Source organism: Malania oleifera, chromosome 7 (assembly GCF_029873635.1).
Source record: "Malania oleifera isolate guangnan ecotype guangnan chromosome 7, ASM2987363v1, whole genome shotgun sequence".
NCBI classification, from domain to species: domain Eukaryota; kingdom Viridiplantae; phylum Streptophyta; class Magnoliopsida; order Santalales; family Ximeniaceae; genus Malania; species Malania oleifera.
The window spans coordinates 106,595,524-106,618,045 of record NC_080423.1 but is presented as its reverse complement, the minus strand read 5'-3'; the positions used below and the strand labels follow the sequence as shown (position 1 = coordinate 106,618,045).

The following is a 22,522-nucleotide window of genomic DNA, read 5'->3' as shown; positions in this document are numbered from 1 at the left end:
TTTTCTTATTTTTCTACATAAATTTGAAAAATTGAAATACAAAGTAACTTTTTTGTAATTATTTAAAAAATTTAAAATAGAAAATACAACTATTTTCATAAACAAATAGTGTCAATTTTTTGTTATTGTTGTTCATTTATTTCATATAAATATTGTGAAAAAAAAACTCATTTTTTAAACACTTTTATAAAAAACTAAAAGGGGTGTTCTCCCAGCCATAAAGATTCTTGCTTTACAAGAGTTGAGAGAGGATCATCACAATGTACAAGTCTTACTCTATTTTTATTTTTTTAAAAAAATTTAAAAATAAAAACTATTTTCTGTGATTAAACCACCTTAACCATTTCTAATAAATAAGGTATGATAAATTTAAAATAGTAATTTTGTTTAATCAATATATTAAGAAATACATATTAAATATATATAATCAGCGAAAGCATAATTTTGAAATTGCATGTAGGTCGATTTTCTAAATTTTAAATTTATTAAAAATGAATCTTAATGAATATTAGATAGATTTATCAGCACACATTTTCTGTATAATTTTTAGTACTTCTTTACTTTCTGAATGGGACAATCAATAAATATGAAATACCCACAACACAAACGAACCATTGTCACTCTCACACCGGCTTGCGGCGCCGCCCAAGCGCCTACTCACTGAGAGAGAGAGAGAGAGAGAGAGAGAGACGTAGACAACAAAGTTGGACTGTTAGCTAGTTCTCCCATCACCATTTCGTCTTCTTCTTCTTCTTCTCTCATGTTCCCATGGCTACCTCCCTCCCACCTATAGAGGAACCACCAGCACAAACTCCACTCCTAACCGAGAAGGACACACCCCTCCACCTCCGCCAAACCCTTCACCGCCTGGAAACTTTCCTCCGCATCTTTGGCTTTTGCCAGTACTCTGTTCTCAGCCAAGCCCTCTCATGGGTTGCTTTTCTTCTCCTCGCTGTTGCCCTGCCCCTGCTCGTCATTGAGCTCTCCTACTGTTCTCACTGCGAGAGGTATCAGATAAAGCGCTTCGACCTTCAGATTTTGATCTCCGAAGCTCTCGTTGCTGCCATATCGCTTCTCAGCATTTCCCACAATCTTCGCAAGTATGGCATCCGCAAGTTCCTCTTTGTGGACAGGGACCACGGTCACATGACCCAGTTTCGCGAGCAGTACGTACAGAAGATCCATGTGAGTAACACGCACATGGGTTTTCTCTTATTTTTGTTTGTTTTACGTTTGTCGATCTAATTTCGCGAGGGCAGCGTAGAGAGGATGCTTGTGAGCAATATACAGATGGGCTTTCTCTTGTTTCCATTTGTTTTGCATTTTTTTAGCTTTATTTTCGTGAGATGAGCAGCAATACCCAATTTCGCTTTACCCAAATTGACTTTCTTAGACTTGCATTTAATTTCTCGGGGCATGTTTTGCTCTCACTCAAGAATTTGCCCTGTGTTAAAATTCTCTCTCTCTCGACAAAATAAATTCAAAATGAGGAATTTTGTTTGGCTAAAAAAAAGAAAAAGAAAGGAAATAAAGAAGAAAAAAAAAAATAAAAAAGAAGAAGGAAGAAACTATTTTTTTAATATTAAATACTATCAAAAATGAAAACTTATTTAAATATAATTAAGAATTATAAAACACTAAATATTTATAATGTCAATACACCCAAAATTGATAAAAATGCTTATAGGGTTCGACAGTTATAAGACCAATATTTGATATCTAACATAACCGCCCTTAAGTTACCTATAACTCCCATAAGGTTAATGGTACGGTTACAAGAGAGCTACTATTGATGTCTTGCATAACCTCTCTTAAGTTACTTATAACCCCCCATGCATAATGACACACTCATAAATGTCAATTTGAAAGAGGATTTGCCTCCATCACTATAAAAAGGGATTCTCGGAGGAGGTAAGCATCTCAATATCACTTACTCTTCATTTACAGTTACAATGTGAACCTCTCATTCCCTAACTTAGACATCGAAGTGATCCTCCAAAGTACACCCTGGGTCCTCCAAACCGTTATTATTTAACTCCTTTCAGGTGGTCACGATTGAAGGACAGTTCAATAAAAGTTATTCAATTTTTGGCAGCAACACTTGGTACTGTCTGTGGGAACCCTTTGGAGGTTTTCTATCCTTGACCATGGCCACAAGAAGGAGTCGGACCGATTTGAAAAGGAAGAGTCTTAAGGACCTAGGTGAAGCGGCCAAGGAAGGGAAGGAAGCAGCTTATAGATTCACGGCACGCAAACCCAAGTGATGCGAACCCCAATGGCGCAAATCCCAATGACGAGAATCCCAACGGCATGGATCAACATGCCTAGACCAATCCCATCTAATGAGCATTACTCATGAGACCTTAAAGACTTGGCCATTTGATGAGCACAACTCATGAGACGACAAAGGTGTGAGCATGACTCACCTATAATGGATCATCTGATGAGTATAGTTCATGAGGCACAAGTAGTGGGCACGACTCACCCGTAATGGTCCATCTGATGAGCACAACTTATGAGGCTCTAAAAATTTGCCCACTTGATAAGCACAACTCATGAGGCATAGAGGAGTGAGCACAACTCACCCGTAATGACCTATCTGATGAGTACAACTCATGAGGCCCTGAAGGCCTGCTCACTTGATGAGCACAACTCATGGGACACAAAGGAGTGAGCATGACTCACTTGTAATGTCCCATATAACGAGCGCTGCTCTGATAAGGCCAGACTGGTCATAATACACTTTTTAGAGCATATTTGCCATCTTGGATTGAGCTGAGTAATGTAAAAGTCGACTCGAAGTGAGCCCGAAAGTAAGCTCGTCGGCTCGGATCGAGCTAGTTAAGCTAAATCTCGGGGTCTGATTCAATTACAACTCTCAAATAAAAGAAATTTATTTCAAATATTCAAGAGTGTTAGGGGGGCAACTGATACACCCAAAATTGATAGAAACGCTCATAGGGTTGGACAGTTATAAGACCAACATTTGATGCCTCGCGTGACCGCCCTTAAGTTATTTATAACCCCCCTAAGCTTAATTGTACAGTTACAAGAGAGCTACTATTGATGTCTTGCATAACCTCCCTTAAGTTGCCTATAACCCCCTAAGAATAATGACACACTCATAAATGTTAAGCTGAGGGAGAGTTTGCCTCCACCACTATAAAGAAGGATCATAGGAGGAGGTAAGCATCTCATTGTCACTTATTCTTCATTTACTGTTGCAATCTAAACCTCCCATTCCCTAACTTAGGCATCGGAGTGATCCCCTGGAGTACACCCCGGGTCCTCCAAGCCATTAATATTTGACTCCTTTCAGGTGGTCACGGTCGAAGGATGGTTCAATAAAAGCTATTCGATTTTTGGCAGCAACAAATGTGTTAAATCAAAGTTATATGGATTTGAGATATTTTTATTCTCTTTTTCACTTTTCCTTAATAACTAATTATAAAAACGTAGATTCCTTAATATTTTCTTTTCCTTTTTCTAGTTTTTTCCGAGTTCTCAAATAGGACCTTAGTGGATGATTGTAAGCTCTTTTGGTTAAGCAATTACTGTTATATAAAAGGTAAGGAGAAGAAATAAGAAAGAAACCGATTTTTCATTATATTTTCTCCAAAATTATATAAATGAAATTTAATAACAGTTAAATGTTAATGGGTGTAAAACAAACACCTGCTGTATTTTTTTTATTTCATTTTTCTTGATAACCAATAAAGAAAAAGTGGATGCCCTTGTGTTTCTTTTCCTTGAACTTTTTACAATTTTTTTTTTTTTTCAAATGGAGTGGCATAGACAATTGTAGTATGCAAAGTACTGAAAGAGCAGTTACAGTAAGAGTAGTATAGGATAAAAGATGGTCGATTGTCAGGGACCAAACATCATGGGATAAGAGTGACTGATGCTTACCATCAATCAATTAAAATCAATGTTATTTCTTTTCAGTCAATGTTATTTCCTTTTAATAAATTTGTGTTAGAATTATGCAAGTGTAATTTTTCTTTCCCTAAGAATAGGTTCTATTCCATCAAGAGCCGTTTGACTATTTAATAGCTTGAAGTCATGAATAAAATTATCACATGATTATTACTCTCAACTTGGAGTTGACTTGGAGTCGTGGTTTTCCTTGAATTAAACCAATCTAAGGAGGCCTAGGATCCCTCGAAGTATCCTACAAACTTACCATCATAGGTAGAAAATGCAAGGATGATCCTTGTTCTATACCTGTTCATAAACCCACCACGAGATCACAAACTAAGGCACGTAACAACTTAGTATCAGAGCCAAGCATGTCCGACAACCACCTCGAGCAAGTGGAGAATGAGCTTGGCTCATTGGCTGCGGGCCAAAAGGAACTACAACAAGCCATGAGGGCTAATGAAGAGCGCCTCTTGAAGCATATGGAGAACATGTTTGTTCGTTTTTCTAGGCAAGGTGGAGGACATGATGACAATGCCGAGTCTTCTCGTGGGCCCTGTCGTAGCCCCTTGAGAGGAGGCTCTCTCACACCCAAAATAACGAAGTTGGACTTTCCACGCTATGATGACATGGAAGATCCAACCGAGTGGATTTGTCAGGTGGAGCATTTTTTCGAGTTCCAACGCATGGAAGAGGCAGAGAAACTTCCTATAGCTGGTTACCACTTGGATGGTGATGTCAAATTGTGGTATCAATGTTTCAAACATCGGCGAGAAGGTGTCAATTGAGAGGTTTTCAAGTACGGGTTGCATTTATGTTACGGGCCTTCGAGATACCAAAAGTTTTTTGGGGATCTCACCAAGCTTAAACAAATGGTAAGCATCCATGATTACCAAATGGAGTTTGATCGTTTGTTACATCGAGCTGGCAACTTATCCGAAGAACAACAAGTTGGGTGCTTCGTGAGCGAGTTAAAGGAGGCAATACGAGTTGACGTGCAAGCATGTAATCCAATTTCCTTGTCCGCTGCTATCGGTCTTGCATGGCTCTATGAGTCTTGTATGTACGACCAACGGAAGGGAGGGTACATGGAACCTTGGAAGGCCCCATCAATCACGGAACAACCACCCTTACCCTCGACATCTCTTGCTCGAGCCCGTAACCCCACCATCAAGAGGTTGAGCCCGGTCAAGTTACAAGAAAGGAGGACGTGTGGACTATGCTTCAATTGTGACGAAAAAATTTTCCCTGAGCCATCATTGCAAGAAGTTATTTTTAATAGAAGGAATTTTTCCTTCCATTGATGAGTTGTTGGATGAGACTACCGTAGAGGAGGAAGAGGAAGAGGAGATTTCCGAAATTAGTTTTCATGCTTTTTGGGAAATGCGGCACCTCAGACCATGCACTTTTTTGGGAAAATTGGAGATACCGTGGTTACAATATTGATGGATTCCGATAGCACCCATAACTTTTTGAATTCGAAGTTAGCCACCAAAATGGACATTTATCCCACAAAAAAGGGAGAATTTTTTTGTGTAAGTGGTGGATGGAAATAAAATGAAGAGCGAAGGATTGTGTAAAAATCTCCCTATTTCAGTGCAAAAGGTTCAATCCCTTATGGATTTTTTCCTTTTACCCATGGAAGGATGTGATGTTGTTTTTGGAACTCAATGACTAAAAAGATTGGGGTCCAATTATTTGGGAATTCAATGAGCTATGGATGCGGTTTTGGTGGGAGGTAAAAATGGTGGAGTTGCGTGGGATAAAGGGGCCTAGCAATAAAATCATGGGTGATCATGATTGGGGGAGCAGTTGCAGAAAGGAAAAAGAGCTTTTTTATTGCAACTCAATTCCTTAAATTTGGGAGAGAAGCAAGGAGTTTCAGTTAGTCAATTAAATCTGGATTTGGTGACCATTTTGAATCAATATTTGGCCATTTTCCAAGATGTTCAGGGCTTGCCACCACAGCGCTCTCAAGATCACAAGATTCCGTTACTACATGGAGCCAATCCAATTTCAGTCAAGCCTTATCGGTATCCACATTACCAAAATAATGAAATTGAGAAAAAGGTGAAGGGGTTCTTATCATCCGGTGTGGTGCGGTATAGCACGAGTCCCTATTCCTCTTTTGAATTATTGGTCAAAAAACATAATGGCTTGTGGCGACTATGTGTTGATTATCGGGCACTCAACAACATTACAATCAACGATAAGTTCTCGATGCCCATCATCAATGAGTTATTGGATGAATTACATGGGGCACGATTTTTTACAAAGTTCGATTTACGGTCGGGATACCATCAAATTCGTATGCACCCCAGAGATATCGGGAAAACGGTTTTTCGCACACACCAAGGCATTATGAATTTTTGGTCAAGCCATTTTGCCTTAATGCACCCGCCACTTTTCAAAGCGTGATGAATGAGGTATTCAATCCATTTCTTCATAAATTCGTTTTGGTATTTTTTGATGATATCCTTATTTTTAGCAAGTCATGGTATTACATGTGCGGCGTGTGCTACACATTTTGTAAGCTAACCAATTTTTTGTCATGCGTGAAAAATGTCAATTTGGGCGAGGAAGTTGTCTACTTGGTGCATTTAATTTCTCATCGTGGGGTGGCAATGGATTTGGAAAAAAAATATCCTCCGCGTTGACATGGCCCAAGCCGACTACATTGAAGGGCTTGCGAGGTTTTTTGGGCCTCACTGGTTATTACCGAAAATTCATCCACCGCTATGACATCATGCACAACCATTGACCCATATGCTCAAGAAGGATTCCTTTAGGTGAACCCCTACGGTGGAACAAACTTTTGAAGAATTAAAAAGGGCCATGACATCCAGACCCATATTGGCTCTCCTGAATTTTTTGCAACCGTTCATTGTGGAATGTGATGCCTCCGGCGTGGGTTTGGGTGTAGTGCTCATGCAAGGAGACCGACCAATTGCTTTTTTTAGCTAAGCTCTACATGGCAAAAATCTTGCCTTATCCACATATGAGAAGGAAATGTTGGCCTTGGTTAAGGCGGTCCAAAAATGGCGTCCATATCTTTTAGGAGCCAAATTTATTATCTGGACAGACCAAAAAAGCTTGCGATTTTTGTTGGGACAAACAATTACTACGGCTGCTCTACAAAAATGGTTGGTGAGGCTCTTGGGATTTGATTTTCAAATTCACTACAAAAAGGCAAGGAAAATTCAGCCGCAGCTGCCCTTTCCTGAAAATTTGAAATTCAAGCATAAGCAATATCTTCTTTTATTCCTAATTGGGTGGATCCCATAAAATCCAAAATTTTGGGTTAACCCTCACTTGCCAGATTTGGTGGAGAACAGCAAGGAAGGGGAAGCATTGGGACCATGGCTATTCAAAGGAGGATTGATTTTCTGTAAGAAAAGAAGAAGATAAGGCTGCTGCAGAAGGTGTAAAAACAGAGAAAAGGAAAAAGCAAAGCTGCTGCAAAAGGCTCTGAAAATTGTATTAATTTTCTGTGTATTTAAACTGTACACGGGCTTGGTTATTTATACAGGGAAAAGGAAAACAGAATGCAACAACCAAAGAATATTCTAACAAGAAGTTAAAACAAATTGAGTAATTACAAAATGATACAAAGACACCTCAGCTGTGGATGAGGCTATTGTGTAAATTCCATGAATTAGCATCACATGAGGTGTACCCAGCTGGTGTGGGAGATGGCTGAGTTGCAGCATGGGCATGGGACTGCTCTGATACCCCCCCGCAAGATGGAGAGTAGATGTCAGCTACTCCCAACTTGGAAAGATGTAAGTAGAGTAAGTGAGATGGTAAAGACTTAGTAAACATGTCTGCAACCTGCAACCGAGTAGAAACGTGAGCAGTCCGGAGAGTACCAGCTTGAATATTGTCCCGAATAAGATGACAATCCACTTCAATGTGTTTTGTCCGTTCGTGAAACACTGGGTTCACAGCAATGTGTAAAGCAGCTTGATTGTCACAAAATAACTCAGCTGGTTGAGGGTGAGAGATGGGAAGGTCAGCCAATAAATGTCGGAGCCATGTGAGTTCAGTGGAGATGGAGGCCATGGCCCGGTATTCAGCCTCAGCAGAGGATTGGGAAACCACAATTTGTTTCTTCGACCGCCAGGAGATGAGAGAGTGTCCCATAAACACACAAAAACCAGTGACGGACCTGCGAGAGTCTGGGCAAGAAGCCCAGTCTGAATCAGAATAACCAATGAGCTGAATAGAAGAAGCTGCAGACAAGAGGATGCCTTGGCCAGGTGCTTGCTTGAGGTAGCGAAGCACTTTGTGTGCTGCAGCAAGGTGAGTAGTGGAAGGGCGATCCATAAATTGACTGAGGACTTGAATTGGATAGCTAATGTCAGGTCTGGTGATGGTAAGGTAAAGCAAACGACCAATGAGTTGGCGATAAGGAGTGGGATTGGACAAGGGAAGGCCAAAGGGTTTGGATAATTTTTGGTTCTGATCCATTGGAAGTTTAAGGGGTTTGGAAGCAAGATGTCCAGTGTCAGCTAAAATATCCAATGTGTATTTGCGTTGGCAGAGAAAAATTCCTTTGGGGGATCGAGCCACTTCAATGCCAAAGAAATACCGTAGGGGACCAAGATCTTTGATACAGAAATGGTTGTTTAAAAAATTACGGAGAAGGGAAATGGAGGTAAGGGAGCTGCTAGCAACGATTATGTCATCGACATAGACAAGAAGAGCTGTGAAACCAGTAGTAGTTAGACAAGTAAAAAGGCTATAATCAGCCTTGGATTGTTGGAAACCAAAACTTATTACAGATTGAGAAAATTTTTCATACCATTGTCGGGAGGCCTGTTTAAGGCCATAAAGACTTTTGAGGAGTCGGCAAACCTGGCCTGGGTGACCTTTAGTGTATCCCGGGGGCTTCTTCATATATATTTCTTCATGTAAGTCAACATGAATGAAGGCATTGTTAACGTCAAATTGCTGCAAATGCCATCCTTTAATGGCAGCCAAGGCAAGCAGAGTGCGAACTGTAACAATTTTGGCAACGGGAGAGAAGGTTTCATGATAGTCCACACCCTCTTACTGAGTAAAACCTCGAGCAACTAAGCGTGCTTTCTTCCTTTCAAGAGTACCATCAGAGTTGTATTTGCTTTTATATACATATTTACAATCAATTGGAGATTTTCCAAGAGGCAAATCTGTGAGAACCCAGGTGTTGTTGAGTTCTAAGGCTGCGATTTCAGCTTCCATTGCTTTGCACCAGTCAGGGTCCTTGGCAGCTTGAGTGAAAGATTGAGGGTCTTGTTGTGAAGAAATGGAAGAAGAAAATAAAGCAAAAGAAGGTGATAATCGTGCATAAGAAATGGAAGAAGACAGAGGGAAAGAAATACCTGGGTGAGGGGCTGCCATGTCCAATGGTTGGTTGGATGAAATGAAGCTGGCCTGTTGGCAATGAAAGTCATGTAAATAATGAGGAGCTGTTCTGGCACGAGTGGATCTGCGAAGGAGGGGAGGAGAAACTGTGGAAGGTGAAGGTAGATTTGGTGATAATTCAGCAGGGAAGGTGGGAATTGGAGAAATGGGAGAATGTGGGATCAGTGAAAAACAGAGAAAAGGAAAAAGCAAAGCTGCTGCAAAAGGCTCTGAAAATTGTATTAATTTTCTGTGTATTTAAACTGTACACGGGCTTGGTTATTTATACAGGGAAAAGGAAAACAGAATGCAACAACCAAAGAATATTCTATCAAGAAGTTAAAACAAATTGAGTAATTACAAAATGATACAAAGACACCTCAGCTGTGGATGAGGCTATTGTGTAAATTCCATGAATTAGCATCACATGAGGTGTACCCAGCTGGTGTGGGAGATGGCTGAGTTGCAGCATGGGCATGGGACTGCTCTGATATTTTCTTTAAGGATCAGATTTACCTCTTGCCCACATCCGAATTGATTATTCTTATAATCAAGGAATTCCATTCCAACACACATGAAGGGCTCCAAAAATCTCTCCACAGAATCAAATCAATTTTTTATTGGAAGGGCATGAAGGGGGATGGACGGAAATTTATCCGAGGGTGTGATGTTTGTCAAAAAATAAGGTGGACCAAATTAAACCCGCCGGTCTACTCAGCCCTCTTCCAATTCTGCGTCATGTGTGAACGGATATCTCCATGGATTTTGTGGATGACTTGCCAACATATCGAGGTAATTCTACCATTTTTGTGGTAGTTGACCGATTATCCAAATATAGCCATTTTATTCTCATTAAACACCCTTACATGACCACCACCGTTGCCAAAACATTTTTTTCCCACATATTCATGCTTCATGGCATGTCCGAGTCTATTGTGTGTGATCGTGACCTGGTGTTCACAAGTTCTTTTTGGAAGAATTTATTCCTTTACATGGAATTAAATTCAATTTTAGCTCAGCTTATTACCCACCAACCGATGGTCAAACCAAGGTGGTCAACAAGACATTGGAGATGTACTTACAATGTTTCACGAGTTCTAAGCCCAAAGAGTGGGTGGTTTGGCTTGCGTGGGCGGAATATTGTTACAATACGAGCATTCACTCTTCCACCAAGACGACACCCTTTGAAATTTTTTATGGGCGCAAGCCTCCCACTTTACTTGCCTATGTTCATGGCACCTCGCGCGTGGAGTCCGTTGACAAATTTCTACTTGAAAGGATAGAATGAGGAAATATTATGATGAGAAGTGCACGGAGAGGAATTTCCAAGTGGGCGAATTTTCTACCTAAAATTGCGCCCACATCGCCAGCTTTCCTTGGCTCAATGGAAAAATCTCAAGCTTACTCTCAAATTTTTTGGTCCATTTAAAATCCTATCCAAGATTGGCACTGTGGCATATAAATTGGAGTTACTCCCAGAATCTAAATTACATCCAGTTTTCTATGATTCTCTCCTAAAAAGGAGGATTGGAAATCAAGAGGAAATCTCTCCTACTCTACCCAAATTAGCAGCTGAATCTACACCCCACCCACTTCCTCAAGCCATTTTGGAAACTCGCAAGAAAGGGGGAGAAGCTGAGGTTCTTGTTCATTGGCAAAATCTCTCTCCTGCTGCGAACACATGGGAGAATCTGGCAGAATTGAAGACATGCTTTTTCCTCGAGGACAAGGAAATTTTTAAGGAGGGAAGAGTTGTTAGGGACCAAGCATCATGGGACGGGAGTGATTGATGAATTAAAATCAATGTTATTTCCTTTCAATAAATTTGTGCTAGAATTATGCAAGCGTAATTTTCCTTTCCCTAAGAATAGGTTATTGCATATTTCATCAAGAGTCGTTCGACTATTTAATAGCTTGAGACCATGAATAAAAATATCACATGATTATTACTCTTAACCTGGAGTTGACTTGGAGTCGTGGTTTTCCTCGAATTAAACCAATCTAAGGAGGCCTAGGATCCCTCAAAGTATCCTACAAACTTACTATCATAGGTAGAAAACACAAGGACGATCCTTGTTCTCTACTCGATCATAAACCCACCACAAGATCACAAACTAAGGCACCTAACATAGACGACCAAATGATTAGAAAAAAAAAAAAAATCTTATATGATCTTTGTTGCTTAGGAATTGTACCACACAAAGCATGCCAGTAGATATGAACCTTTTAGCAGTGACTGAAAACAAGGGTAAAAAGTGATTCAAAAAGTGGACATTATGTATTTATATATGTATGTTATGGTATACCAGAATAATGTAATTTAAATGTAGCAATTTTGGATGCAAGTTGAAGGAAAGGATAACATGGTATCTGCATTTGAGACCAATCCTGCACTTGGACATGCTTTCATGTCATGTATGAATAAGGAGCTTTTAAATATCATTTTATTACTTTCGTAATTTAACAATATGTTATCATCAAAGACATTATTTGTGTGTTTAATTTTCTATACCTAAAAAGTTAGGGAAGTTTTTGATTTGGAAATTTTGTCTGTTCAGGATTTCTTCCGTTTGTTGGCACTTTGGGTGTTACCCTGCTTTATTGTGAAGACTGCATGTGAGGTAGTTCAGGTAATATATTTGCATCACGATTCATGGTGGCAGTCTGTTGCGATTTTGGTTGCTTCGCTCGTATCATGGACTTACTCAACAATAATTTATCTATCGGGCAGTGCATTGTTCAATTTGGTATGCAACTTGCAAGTGATACACTTTGAGAACTATGGGAGGCTTTTAGAAAGGGATATGGATGTTTATATATATATTGAGGAGCACATTCGCCTTACACATTATTTATCTAAAATAAGTCACAGGTTTCGAATATATCTTCTTTTGGAGTTCTTGGTAGTGACAGCTAGTCAATTTCTAGCTTTAGTGCAGATCACTGGGAATCATGGAATAATCAATTTCATCAATGGTGGAAATTTTGCAGTAAGTTATGAACCATTTGTATCTGTGTTGATATTTACATGAGTCATGAATATCTTTCCATTAGGGATGACTATGTTAATAGCAATGTAAAGTTCACCTATTTGAAATGTGCTGTTCTTTAAATTACTTATTTCCTTAGAAGGCAAGTTATTGTTCAATTATGAAATCACTGTCAGTGCAGAACCATATGTTTGTGTGGGCGTTTATTTGAGTCATGAGTTTCTTTCAACAAGGATGTCCATTTATTTGGAGTATGTAATTTTTGTCCACCTTTTTTTTTTTTTTTTACTTAGAAAAGGAAGTTGTTAAAAATTTCAAAGCCCTGCTTAGCAATATTATCATCCTTTGGATGATGACTTATTGGGCTCTAGGTTTCTACACATTGAATTTATTATAGAATATGCTGGCTCACAAAACCTCTTTCTTAGAAAATAGTCCAAAGACAAATGGTTATAACCATCCAGTGTAAAGAATGTACTCTTTTATTACTATGACTTTTCCAAATAGCAGATAGATGAATATGCTCAATTAAAAATTCCTTACTTTTCTTTTGTTTGATACTGTCTGAGCTTGCTTGAGCTGAACACTATATGCTTGCTCTTATTGTTTTATTTTTTCTATTGCAGGTGTGCTCAATTGTTGAGCTTGTTGGGATAATTCTTTGCCTGCATGCAGCTGCAAAGATTTCACATAGAGCTCAGGGCCTTGCATCAGTTGCTAGCAGATGGCATGCTTCAGTTACATGCAATCCAAACAATGCTTCTCAATTGGGACCTTCAAGTAATGAAGGAAACTCCGATCCCACTTTTCCTGTGGGCCCATTATCTATGAGCTACTCTGAAAGTGATTTGGAGTCTATCGAGTTTGTGCCAATGCCAACAAATACACAATTGGCTTCTAATATGTCGTCATATCATAAGAGACAAGCATTTGGTTAGTATATCTTGATTTTTTACATTTCTTGGTCTTTTTTGAGATATGTTCTTTTTCTTTTATATTTTAGTTGCAGCTCAAGATCGAGAGAAGAGTCTTGTTTAGATAGGTTTATTTGACTATGACATCCAATTAATTCATTCTAAATAGTTGGCTAAGGCTTAATTGAGTAAGTTCACCATAGGTGGTATATATCAAGATCAATTAAATGAAAATCATAGTGGAATGTTCAATGTTATGCAAAATTTCAGATGAATTTTCTTCTAGTAACCAACCTGGCAAAAGTATAACAACAACAAACCAAGCCTTAAGTCTCACTAGGTGGATTAGGCTACATGAATCTTTTTTTGCCAATTTACACGATCATGGGTAATTTCCTATGACAAATTCAGGGCTATTAACTCTTTATTCACCAACTCATTCCAAGTTATTTTAGGTTTATACTTATCTTTTCTACTGTCCCTCACAATAACTAGCTCACTCCTGCCCATTATCTGACCTACATTTCAGATGCCCAAATCATTTGAGCTGTCCCTCCCTCATCTTTTTTTCTATAGGAGTTATGCCTAACTTACCATGAATATGTTCATTCCTCAATTTATCTTCTAACTATTCGTATTCTCGTTTTGACAACTCTTACTTTTCGGATATGTTGTTTCTTAGTTGCCTAACATTCTAATCCATATAGTGTAGCTAGTCTTATTTAATATGAAATTATGAACTCTTTTTTTTTTAAAATATGGAACTGAGACGCGGCCCAGACACCTATGGGGGGCAGCAGTGGGAAATTTTCTGCTATGAGCAAAAGCCTGATGGAGCACCGCGTGGAGGTAGAAGGCCCACGGGTCGTGAACTCAAACGAACTTTGCAGAGCATTAGTTAAGGGTTGACTGCAAGATGATATCCTTTTTCTCACCAAACCCCAATTTTGCTTTTTTCTTTCCCTCCCAACAGTTCCACCCCTAATCATATTGATCCTCCTGTATTGATTGGTCTTTGTAGCATATTACCAATCTAACTTATTTCTCTATCTGTCTGCTACTGGTGCTTAACTCTCTCTCTCTCTCTCTCTCATGCGCACACACGACTTGTTTATCCCAATGCCTACATTGCAGTACGCTCATATGAAAAAAGTTCCTTGACTGCCCAACGTTTCTGCTTATATAGATAATTTATTAAAATTCCTTTTTAATTAATAGGTTTGTGTGATGATGCATTTTCACTACTCTTTCCTGTTTGCAAGACCTGTTTCAGCCTGTTCCTCCATGGTAATTGCAAGCAGCTGTGGGGTCCAGGAATCACCCTGGATTTTTGTGTCAGTTCTCATCACTTTCTATGCATAATTTTACTTGAATATTCAGTACTACTATATCACTTCACTATAACTTTTTGTTTGTCCATGCTCCAGTGTTATTAACTGTAACCGTTCTGAGATAGTTTAGGAAATTTAATATTATAAGGGACTCATTCAAAAGGCATAAAAATTTTTAATGAAAGAAGTTTAAATTTGAAAATTGTTGGATTTGCAATATTTTGATAGAATTCTGATTGTATTAATTGGTCACATTTTTTTTTTTTTAAAATTAGTATGTTAATTTATTATGAGTTTGGTTGAACATGTTTTTCAAAAATAAAAAATAAAAATTTACCCCTTTAAAATTTTGTTTATGAGTTCGAAGTTTTTTCATGAGTTGGTCAATCAATTTTATTGACACATAACTCCCTCAATGCACTTTTTTAAGATAGTGAATTATTGTGCCAAGCTCATCATTAACAACAAAGTGGCAATACAGGATGAGTTGGGGAAACATTTTCTAACTCATTGTGAATTTGTGCCCATTTAGGAAGGCAAGAGTGACAGATGAGTAAAAAGATTTATATCATCAATAAAATCCTTGGAAAGAGAGTAGGTGGCACCCTCTTCAGTTCCTAGAACCCTAGTTCTAATTAGGGTTTAACTATTTCCTTTATTCTAATTTTTTCCTTCGTTGTGCATCTTATGCATTTCATCTCTCTTATCCTCTTAATTGCACTTTGCCCCTTTCATGGGTGACCATAGGTTTATTCAAATTCCGTAATGGATGCAGCAACATTAATCTCCTTAACGTTTCCATTAAAAATCTTCTAATTAACTTAAGTTAGAACACCATCTAGTTCTTTCGATGAAATTAGGACTCCCATTATCCATGATGATCTAAATAAATTGAATGTGGAAGAACCTATTCTCTTACATTAACATGTGATAGACCTTTCTGCTAAATAATATCCCTAAATTAAATCAATAAGGTATAAAAGATATTTTTAGCAAGGTCACACCCAATGCAATTTTTCTCTAACAAGCACTTCTACATTGGTCTTTACCATCTTTATGCAACTAATTTGAGACTAGTCATTCTATAACTCAAACATAACATAGGCTAGTCTGTTTGGATTATCAATTTCCATTTCTTAATCATATGGCTTGAGGCATTTAAGAATTTAAGCATTTCAAAGTGTTGTTGGGAATTAACAACAAATTCCCGAAACCTGTGAGAAAGAAAATAGAGAAAGAATGCACACCAAAGAAAAAAATCAATCATATGCACAAGACCATATTTACGTGGTTTGGCAATTTTGCCTACGTCCACGGAATTGTAGGGATTTCACTATTATCAGGAAGAAAATACAAAGAGTGCGGTGATACAATACTCTCTCTCTCGCTTTCTTGCGAAGTGTGACGGCTGATCAACCCTAATCACCATAACGGCGATTTTATATACTCGCTCCATGGACTAAGTCTTAGGATAGAAATCTCTCATTAAAGAAAGGTCGGGTCATCATCCAGATCGAATGCAATTAGGCTCCACAAAGCCCAACAAATCTCCCACTTGGAGACTAGTTCAATCACCAATATCAATTGCAATCCTCCAAAGGAACAATCCTTCATCCCTGCAACGCATCCTCCTGTCCTCAAGCTAGAAGACCAATTGAAGCTGCACATAGCTTCAGCTTCTCAATTGTGACACCCTTAGTCAACGTGTTTGCCGAGTTCTTAGATCCACAAATCTTCTCAAGTATTATCAACTTAACTTCAACAAGGTAACGGATAAAGTGATATTTTATCTGTATTTGCTTCGACTTTGACTGAAAAGCTGAATTTTTAGTAAGAAAAATTGCACTCTGACTGTCACTGTGTAGAATGCCCATCTTCTGCTGCTTACCCAATTCGTCTAAGAAACTATGTAACCAAATCATCTCCTTTCCAGCTTCAAATGCTACGACATAATCAGCTTTTGTAGTAGATAAAGTAACAAACTTTTGTAGATTTAAAGCCCAAGATATAGCTGTACCACCCAGAGTAAATACAAACCCAGTAGTACTCTTTCTACTATCATTATCACCAGCAAAATCAGCGTCTACATAACCTTGCAGTTTCAAACTTGCACTTGTGAAGCAAAGACATGTATCTGGTGAATCCCTCAGATATCTCAGAATCCACTTGACTGCCTCCCAATGCTACTTTCCTGGCCTACTTATGAATCTGCTCACAACTCTCACTGCATGTGCAATGTCTAGCCTTGTACACACTATAACATACATTAAGCTGCCAATAGCTAAGGCATAGGGCACCTTGCTTATATGATCCTTTCTTCTTCTGTCTTTGGTGACTATTCTTTGCTTAGTTTGAAATGACTACCCAAGGGTGTGCTCACTAGTTTAACTTCATTCATGTTGAACCTATTGAGAATTTTCTTCACATACTCTGACTGTGAAAGATTCAATGTACCATTAGCTTGGCCCATCTAATGATTCTTATTCCAAGGATTTTCTTTGCAGCTCCCAAATCCTTCATTGCAAACTGTTTTGACAATTGCTTCTTAGATTGTTAATTTACTTTGTAGCTCCCAAATCCTTCATTGCAAACTGTTTTGACTATTGCTTCTTCAGATTGTTAATCTCCTCAATGTTGGACCCTACAATGAGCATGTCATCTACATACAACAATAGAATGATGTAAGAATTTCCAATAACTTAACATAGCAACAGTGATCAGTTTCACATCTCTTGAACCCAATTCTATGGATAAAGCTGTCAAATTTCTTGTACCACTGTCTTGGAGCTTGTTTTAAGCCATACAAGCTCTTTCTCAGTTTACATACTAGATTCTCTTGTCCCTGGACAGTGAACCCTTCAGGCTGAATCATGTAAATGTCTTTCTCCAAGTCACCATGAAGGAATGTCGTCTTCACATCTGACTGCTCAAGATGTAGGTTTTCTGCAGCCACCATTCTCAGTGCCAGTCTAATTGTTGACATCTTCACAACTGGAGAAAATAATTCTATAAAGTCAATGCCCTCCTTCTGTTGGAATCCTTTTACAACTAATTGGCCTTGTAATGCCTGCTACCATCATGCTCATTCTTTATTTTGTATACCCACTTGTTGTGCAAAGCGTTCGTCCCTACTGACAATTCAGTCAGTTCCCATGTCTGATTCCCCAACAAGGAATCCATGTCATCCTTCATGGTTAACTCCCACTTGCTTGAATCTTCATCCTACAAGGCTTCATCATAACGCTTTAACTCACCCCCATTAGTCAACAGGAGATAATTTAGAGCAGGTGAATAACGTTGTGGAGGTCTAATGGTCCTAGAAGATCTACGGACCGCAACTATAGGTGTACTTTGATTTACCTGTGATTCTACATTCTCCTTATCTTCTTCACCCCTTTCCTAGACAGTACTTTCAGTCAACTCATCTAAGTTAATAAACTCAGATTTCTTCTAATCTATCTCTGGGACATCTGACACTACAGTTGACCCATCCTTATACATAACCTATTCATTAAATATCACATTTCTACTTCTGATGATTTTCCTGTTTTGTTCATCCCAAAACCGATAGCCAAATTTCTCATCACTATAGCCAATGAAATAACATATTTTAGACTTTGCATCAAGTTTATTACGAGCATCAGAATCAATATGAACATAAGAAACAAAACCAAAAACTTTTAATTAAGAAAACTTTATCTCTTTATGACTCCAAACCTCTTCAGGAAGTTTGAACTCCATGGAAACTGAAGGTCCTCGGTTTATCAGGTAAGTTGTAGTACTAACAGCATCAGCCCAAAAAGTTTTTGGTAATCCAGCATGCAAGCTCATACTCCTAGCATGCTCATTGAGAGTTCTGTTCATGCGCTCAGCCACATCATTTTGCTGTGGTGTCCTAGGAATGGTCTTCTCCATTCTGATTCCATGTGCAGTACGATACTCTCTGAACCCTACATCTATGTACTCTCCTCTATTGTCTGACCTCAAAAATTTTACTTTCAAACCTGTCTTTGTCTCAACCATAACCTTCCACTTCTTAAAAGTTTCAAATACATCAGATTTATTTTTTAGAAAATAAACTCATACCTTTCTGGTTGAGTCATCAATGAAAGTAACATAGTACCTTGAACCTCCAAGGGATGCAACGGGAGAAGTCCCCCACAAATCAGTGTGCACTAACTTCAATTTTTCAACCTTCGGTGTCCTGCCAGTTTTCAAGAAACTCGCCCTTTTTTGCTTTCCTAAGATGCAGCTTTTACACAAGTCAAAATCAACGGACTTCAATTTTGGTTGTTTCTCTTTTAACAGCAGCATCTTCATTCCTTTCTCACTCATATGACCAAGTCTGTGGTGCCATAAGCTTGTATCCGTACTTGCTTCAGCAACTGCAATTATGTCTCTTGGATTTGAGGTTATGTATAGAGTACCAAACTTCTTTCCATGAGCCAATAGTCTGGCTCCCTTTGTAACCTTTCAAGTACCACTAGCAAACAACATTGCATGCCCTTCATCATCAAGTTGTTCGACAGAAATCAGATTACTTCTCAGGTCAGGAATATGTCGTACCTTCTCCAGTAACCAAACAGACCTATTGGGCAACGACATCTGGACGTTTCCCACACCCACAACATCCAAGGTTGTACCATCAGCCAAATACACCTTGCCAAAATCACCTGCAACATAGTTCTGTATGATTTCGTGGTGTGAAGTGATATGAAACGAAACTCCTGAATCCAAAACTCAATCATCAAGTGGATTGTCTACTGCAAGAAGTAATGCATCCTGTACCTCTTCTGTTACAGCATTAGCTGAATCATCCTCATTTTTCTTCTTAAGACTTTTGCATTGCCTTCTAAAGTGACCTGTTTTCCCATAGTTTCAGCATTGGCCTTTTTGGCCAGATCTAGATTTACTTCTATTTCGATTAGAATTTCTAGATTTTGATCTACTTTGATATGAATTTCGGTTATTACCTCTGCCCCGATCTGCAGAACTAGATCTTCAGGTTTCACCTGCATCTCTTCTGCGAATCTCCTCAGCTAAAACTAAATCTCGTATGTCATTATACTTTAGTTTTTCTTTTCTTGTGGAGTTGCTTACAACCATCCTCATTGCCTCCCAACTGTTCGGCAAAGAAGCCAAAACTATCAATGCACAAATCTCATCATCAAAATCAATTTATATAGACGACAATTGATTTGTGATAGTGTTAAACTCATTCAGATGTTGTGCTATTGATGCATTCTTAGTCATCTTCAAATTAAACAGTTTTTTATCAGATGTACCTTGTTATTTGCTGACGGTTTTTCATACATACCAGAAAAAGCCTTCATCAGATCTGCTGTGGTCTTCTCATTTACAACGTTGTGTGTAACAGACCTAGACAGAGTTAATTTGATAACTCCCAGTACCTGTTTATCAAGGAGAGTCCATTCCTTGTCCTTCATAGTCGCAGGTTTCTCTCCTAGAAGTGGCAGATGCAGCTTCTTCCCATAGAGATAATCCTTGATTTGCATCCTCTAGAATCCAAAGTCTGTGCTGTCGAACTTTTCTATTCTAGACGTCTTTCCTGCTTCCTCTGCCATTGCTCCCACTCGAACCTAAAACTGACTCTGATACCAGTTGTTGGGAATTAACAACAAATTCCTGAAACCCGTGAGAAATAAAATAGAGAAAGAATACACGTCGAAGAAAAAAAAATCAACACAAGACAATATTTATGTGGTTCGGCAATTTTGCTTACGTCCACGAAGTTGCAGAGATTTCACTATTATCAAGAAGACAATACAGAGAGTGCGGCGGTACAATACTCTCTCGCTCTCTTGCGAAGTGTGACGGTTGATCAACGCTAATCATCATAACGACGATTTTATATCCTTCGCTCCATGGACTAAGCCTTAGAAATCTCTCATTAAATAAAGGTCGGGTCATCATCCAAATCGAACACAACTAGGCTCCACAAAACCCAACAAGTGTAAGTCTCATGTTCTTAATTTCCTCATAAATTTATCTTCTCAACCTATGTTTAAAATCTTATTCGTGTGATAGAGAATGCATTTGGATGACATGAATAATTAGCTTGTTTTTATTAACTAAATATAATATGTAAAAAATTTAAAATGTATACTTAATTGATTGGCTTTTACCTAACACTCATTACAACAAATTTCCTTTTGTTTATCTTTTTCAATAGCCATGCAAGTCATGAAGAACACAGACCACCGTTTCTATTTCAAACTGCATAATTACTTTTTTATTTTTCGCTTCCATGTTTATAATCCATTTTCTGAATTCAGGTTTTCTCTGCAGTTATGTATTTGCAGTCAAACCCTCGCGGAGCTACCATTTTCGGATGGACGGTCGATCGAGCACTCATTAACACAATTTTTTTTGTGGAGCTCTCACTGGTTCTTTTTGTACTGGGGAAGACTATAAGTTTCACCACAAATTGACATATTCAATTATAGGTGAATAAACGAGAACAAAAAATGCAAAAACCTCCCTCCACCCTATTTTTTGTTGAGGGCGAGAGTGTCAGCATCAGCTGTGGAGTTATGATTTTTGCAGTACGATTTGGCTTCATATGTCTGCAATCTTCAGTAGGTTTGTATCATTGTAATATTAATGTTGAGGGGTAACCAGCTTGTACACACTTCTGTGGACTATAGAATGACTTGAGATCAATTATACCAAAAACATTTACTTGTCACACTGAGCAATAATGCTAAGAATAGGTTGAGCCATTTTCATTGTTAGAAACCAATGATAAAATTTTTGTAAATGTTTGTTGTTGCTTCCTAAAATTTTTTGCCTTGTTCATTCCATTATGAATTGATGCCAATGACAATTGAGTGAGAAATGCAAGCTGTATTTGTTTTCATGAATATTGTTCCAAAATTTGAAACCTCTTGAAAAGTGTAACCTACAAACGTGATGAACCTTCATATTTTCCTTTCCTTAAAAATTTTTTTCGACTTCTAAACAGGTTGGAACTTGTTTTTGCTACCATCAAGGATTCAATATTTGAGGAGCAATCATGGGCGCCTGCTCTCTACTGTCACCCCTACACTAGAACACACCGAAGAAGGAGATTTTTGCCAGTGTTGCTATCCCTCTCCACTGTTCAGCGTAGGAATGGCTGCAGGCGGTGCTGGTGGCCATGGAACCGGAGCAGGTGGCGCTGTTGCCAACAAAGACGTAGTTCTATTGCTTGGTTGGTGTTCTCCGCGATGACTTACCATGCCATCTCTGTTTAGTTGTTGAGTGGACAGAACAGAGGGAAGAAGCAGACACCCAAGCACAATGTCACCCGTGATGAACTATTTAAAAAGTGCAGACAAAGTTTGATTGGGTAAAGTAATGTAGGACCACACTACTTTATCTAATAAAACTGTCCCACATTACTTCGTTTCATCACGAGGTCACGTTCTATAATAGGTTGTACTATATACATTTGCCAAGAATGTTGTGCAACCCAACCATTGAAATTAAAGTGATGATAAGAGAAACCCAACTCACATTGTATTCTTTATTTTCGTTGCAGATAGTTTTTTAACATTTTTTGAACTTGTAAAACAATCAAAATTACTGAAACCAGCTGTCCAATGTAGTAGGACCGCTTGATCATTTTTTTGAAACATAATCCAGTCCTTTCAAATGGAGTTATTCATTTGAAAAAATTAATAATAGAAATAAAAATTGAAAACCCAAAATATTAAAAAACTCAATCATGAGTTTATGTTTCCTACCTTTTCTTTTTCTTGGGTATAAAAGAGAACTTCAAATAAAAGAATCTACTCCCCATAAAGAGTAAATTTATTAATGGATCCTGTAATCACACTATTCACATTCCAATCTATTTTATAAAATTTCCTTTAACAAAGAACCAAAAAATAAATCGCACCAGTGCTTACAAACTATAATGTATGAATGCCAACATGCATAGGAAAGTAATGTATTATAAGTAAAAATATGAATAGTATAA

General features: G+C 38.3%; 1 protein-coding gene across 3 annotated transcripts; it reads left to right on the top strand.

The window, feature by feature from the left end:
- Nucleotides 1-613: 613 nt before the first annotated feature.
- LOC131159454 (uncharacterized) lies at nucleotides 614-21,341 on the top strand. 3 transcript variants are annotated; one of them, XM_058114380.1, is made up of 4 exons: nucleotides 614-1,185; nucleotides 11,862-12,293; nucleotides 12,920-13,226; nucleotides 20,848-21,341. In XM_058114380.1, the coding sequence occupies exons 1-4, from the start codon at nucleotides 769-771 to the stop codon at nucleotides 20,988-20,990; spliced, it is 1,299 nt and encodes a 432-aa protein (XP_057970363.1). In that variant the 5' UTR covers nucleotides 614-768; the 3' UTR covers nucleotides 20,991-21,341. The 3 variants fall into 3 exon arrangements, with proteins under 3 accessions (XP_057970363.1, XP_057970364.1, XP_057970365.1); XM_058114381.1 differs by having other exon boundaries at nucleotides 20,835-21,341; XM_058114382.1 differs by having other exon boundaries at nucleotides 633-1,185; nucleotides 11,862-11,933.
- The last annotated feature ends 1,181 nt before the right edge of the window (nucleotides 21,342-22,522 follow it).

What these genes read in the sequence shown, in the direction of transcription:
- LOC131159454 (XM_058114380.1), top strand. Translation starts at nt 769, where the DNA reads ATGGCTACCTCCCTCCCACCTATAGAGGAACCACCAGCACAAACTCCA. An exon ending in TCAATGGTGGAAATTTTGCA is followed by an intron (nt 12,294 to 12,919) that starts GTAAGTTATGAA and finishes TTTCTATTGCAG; the next exon opens with GTGTGCTCAATTGTTGAGCT. An exon ending in TCATAAGAGACAAGCATTTG is followed by an intron (nt 13,227 to 20,847) that starts GTTAGTATATCT and finishes TTTTCTCTGCAG; the next exon opens with TTATGTATTTGCAGTCAAAC.